Below are 4,307 nucleotides of genomic sequence, written 5' to 3' on the forward strand. Positions count from 1 at the left end.
AATCTTGTTAAGCCCTACAATCTTGGGTCTACAAGAACACGATACCATCTTGTATATTATATATACATGTTATATACATACATACATACATACATACATATATATATATATATATATAAATACACCCGTGGCTAGGCTAACCTTAATAATAAAACTTCAGTTTATACTAAAAATTGTTGGAAATCATAAAAAATAAAAAAAATTGATAAGTGATTTTATTGTAATTTATCAGTAGGTTCATCAGGAAACCTGATGAACCTACTTATATACCTACTATATATATATCCTCCTGATGAACCTACTATATATATACATATATATATATATATACATATACATATTATATATATATATATATATATATATATATATATATATATATATATATATATATATATATATATATATATATATATATATATATAAGTTTAGTAAAAATTACAGTAAAATTTATATAATTTTTTTGTAAAATGGTAATTATTCTATATATATAAATTTAGTAAAAATTACAGTAAAATTTATATAATTTTTTTGTAAAATGGTAATTATTCTATATATATAAATTTAGTAAAAATTACAGTAAAATTTATATAATTTTTTTGTAAAATATTTTGATATGAGATATTTTTATAACTTTGTTTTCCTTTACAGCCAAAAAAATACATGAACAATATTCTATTTTCCTAAAATCTAGTTTCTAGAATTATTTGACTAGCTCTAGATCCGTTTCAAAAATCTGAATATTTAGTCACTAAGCATATTAAGTAATAACATAACCGAAAAAAATCCATAAAAAATTATTAAACAATTAAATAGATATGAGAACAAGAAAAAAACAACAACAAAAGTATATATATATTTTTAAAGTAATAAAGCTTGGGGACAAATTGTGTATTCATAGAAAAATCAAAATTGATGACAATCAAAAATCTGATATATTTAGAATAATATATATATATATCAATAGTCAAGTATAATCTATTTTGCCTTAAGCCAAAAATAAACTTAGAATATTAATACAATAAATATTTCACCAGATTTAATTTGCTTAACATTTTACATTATACTTTCTTTTTTTAATAATAAAAAAAGATTATTTGAAAGTTAAAAAGTAAAAAAGTAAAATAAAAAACACTTTTATTTCATTCTAGTTGAGAAACAATAAAATAATTACTTCAATGTCTTTTCAATATTGAAAAATACAGTCAAAAGTTTAAAAGCAAGCAAAAACCACAGAAAAAAGGTAGGCAAAATTGCACCTAAACTGCTTACTAGACAGGCTAGTAAAATCAAAGTAAATTAATTTGGCATAACAAGCATAGTTCTTTCAGTAGTTTAAATGATGTTAAAAAGTTTTGTACAAACGTACAAATATATACTAACTATTCCCTTTGACAATAATTACTATCAAATGGTCCTCTTTAGATGGAGTAGGTCCAATATTAGGAGCTGTTCGTAATAAATATTGGTGCGAGAAAGCACAAGGAGGAAAAGCATGTAACATACCCGTCTCTTCTTGTTTTCCTGAAGGACCTTCAGTACTCAAAATAATCACACCAGCAGCTTCTTTTTTCCGGAAATAAGTCACCAAACTTTTTAAGGGTCTTCTTTGGTAAGAATCTTCCAATTCAACATCATCTCCATTGGCTAAGGCTAGTAAAATACAATGACCATTAGAACCAGCATGCTGTACTCTACGAGCAACTTCATCTAATTTTGATTGGTCTAATCGTAGTCTTTGTGTTACATTTAAAACTTTAAATGCAGGACCAGCACCAGCACCAATACCTCTTAAATAATAGTTTGCTAATTCAGGATTTCCGCCAATTAAATGCATTTTAACAGGAAAAGCACTATTTTTTAAAGCAAAAGCACCTCTCCATACAACAGCAAAACGTTTCGAAACATCTGATAAATTTTCTATATTTATTTCTTCAACTTTAGTGTAATTATGACCATTACTTGATTTAGAATCAGTACTTTTATTGTTATGAACAGGTAAAAGTGCAGGTGAACTTTTTTTATTACGTTCTTTGTAATTGTGTCTGTCATTTTCGATAGGACTACGACTACGAGTTCTTCTTCTACCATCATTTTCACTGGTTCGCCTATGTCTTTCATATTTTCTTCCATTGTTTTGTTCAGAGTAATATTTATCTGAGCGATTCCTATAACTGTCATGTGAATCAAATGTGCGATCATGATCATCACTGCTATGGCAATTAGAATCTGGTTCCGCATAGTCAATTTTAATTTTACGATCAGGACCCCCTAATGGGAAACCTCTCATTTCAGTATGAGCAGCAGAGGCAGCATCAATGCTTTCAAATTCAACAAATGCATGTCTACTTCCTTTAACATACTCAATTTTTCTTAAAGCTCCAAATCGATCAAACTCCCTGTTTAATAAATCTGATGAACACCAATGACCAAGACCACCAATCCATAAGCGAGTGGATGGCTGTGTTTTTCCATAACCTACTTTAATTAGTCTTCCATTGATTTCTTTACCAAACATTTGATTTTTGGCGGAAGCAGCAGCTTCCAACTCTAAGTATTTAATAAATGCATATGCAGGAATACCATTTGGAGGTCTTTTAACATCAATGTCATCAATAGCCCCCCAATGCTCAAATATTCTCATTAACTCATCTTTTGTAATACCTTGATCTAAATTTCCAACAAATAACGTTCTAGTTGCTCTAGGATTAATATGGTTATCATTATTATATCGATCTCGACTGTTTGTATAGCTTCTATCATTAAAATCGTTTCTATCGTATTTATCATTATTTCTATATGCCGGTTTATAGGTATTACTTTGTGAATAAGAACTTCGATAAGAGCTAGTTTTTCTAGTATTAAGATCAAAATCAAAATGTAAAGCTCTTTGAAAAGCAATAACTTTACAATGACGTTCTAAACAATAACGACGTAATTCTCTTGCTGCATCGTCATCCCTAAATAGAACATGCGCTTGTCTATTATGATCATGACCTTGCAACTGAATATTTAAAACATCGCCAAATTTTTCCATTTCATGTATAACAACATCTTTTATTTCGTTATCAGAAACTTCGGCTGGAAAACCTGTTGCCCTAACTTGACATTTTTCAGAAAAATCACGACCATAATCACCTCTTGAATTTGTAGAGTATGCGTCATAAGATTTACGATATGATCTATCTCCTTTTATCGAAGAGCTTCTACGACTTCTATGATCCAATTCAGGAGAAGACATTACTTTTTTTAACTTTTTAAGAAACCACAGAAAACTTATAAATTTCTAATTAAACACATCGCTACAAGCAAAATCTTCCATTTTCAATATGGCTGCCGTATATTTCAACAACAGAATGTGGTTTTGAAGAGTTAGGAGAATTTATATGTTGAGAAATATATAATGAGTAATGCGGATGATTTTCTTCAAAACAAGAACTTTATATATAGGCAATTCTACCGTTACTTTACGGGACATTTCGCTTTCTTAAATGCTGCATTTTTAAATATATATATTTTATTTTAAAAGTTTGGATATTTACATAAGCACCAATGAAACCATTTAATGGTATGACTGTGTTTTTCAAATTCTTTTAACTTTTAACAGTTCAGGAATATATTTCATTATACGCTGTGTTACTTACAGGGTGCAAAAAACATTGCGTTAAAACACGTTGTTTTCATTTGAATATTTCAATCCGATTATTTAACCTGCATAAGCTAGCTTCTCAAAGTAAATCAAGTAGTTATCATTGTGCATTATTCAAAATATTGGTTTAGCTATCTTTATATATATCCTGATCTTTTTATTGGTAACGCATTATTAAAAAGAGAGCAATCAATAAAATTTTTAGGTGTGGTTCTGGATGAAAATTTAACCTGGAGGGACCACATAAGTCTAATTGAAAATAAAATATCAAAAAATATAGGTGTTTTGTATAAAGCCAAGCAGTTTTTAAATCTATCTTGTTTAAAAAACTTATATTTTTCTTTAATTCATTGCTACTTAAATTATGCAAACGTTGCTTGGTGCAGCACAAACGCAACAAAAGTAAAAAAACTGTTTAGTAAACAAAAACAGGCTATAAGGATAATTACAAACGTAGACCGTTTCTCTCACACTCAAACATTATTTAATAAACTTAATATTCTAAATGTATATAAACTAAACCTTTACCATATTCTTATCTTCATGTTTAAACTTGATAAAAAAATATCACCAATGTTATTTAATTCACTTTTTGAAAAAATAAACCACATATACCCTACCAGATTTTCAAAAAACAATTACATTCAATCCAAAACAC

General features: G+C 28.0%; 1 protein-coding gene across 1 annotated transcript; it reads right to left on the reverse strand.

Annotated features, from left to right (window-relative positions):
- Nucleotides 1–912: 912 nt before the first annotated feature.
- On the reverse strand, nt 913–3,382 carry LOC100213509 (RNA-binding protein spenito). The gene has a single exon (XM_065814037.1). It carries the CDS (start codon nt 3,239–3,241, stop codon nt 1,379–1,381), a length of 1,863 nt encoding a protein of 620 aa, XP_065670109.1. The 5' UTR covers nt 3,242–3,382; the 3' UTR covers nt 913–1,378.
- Nucleotides 3,383–4,307: the final 925 nt, after the last annotated feature.

This window comes from Hydra vulgaris, chromosome 12, assembly GCF_038396675.1.
Source record: "Hydra vulgaris chromosome 12, alternate assembly HydraT2T_AEP".
Lineage (NCBI taxonomy): Eukaryota > Metazoa > Cnidaria > Hydrozoa > Anthoathecata > Hydridae > Hydra > Hydra vulgaris.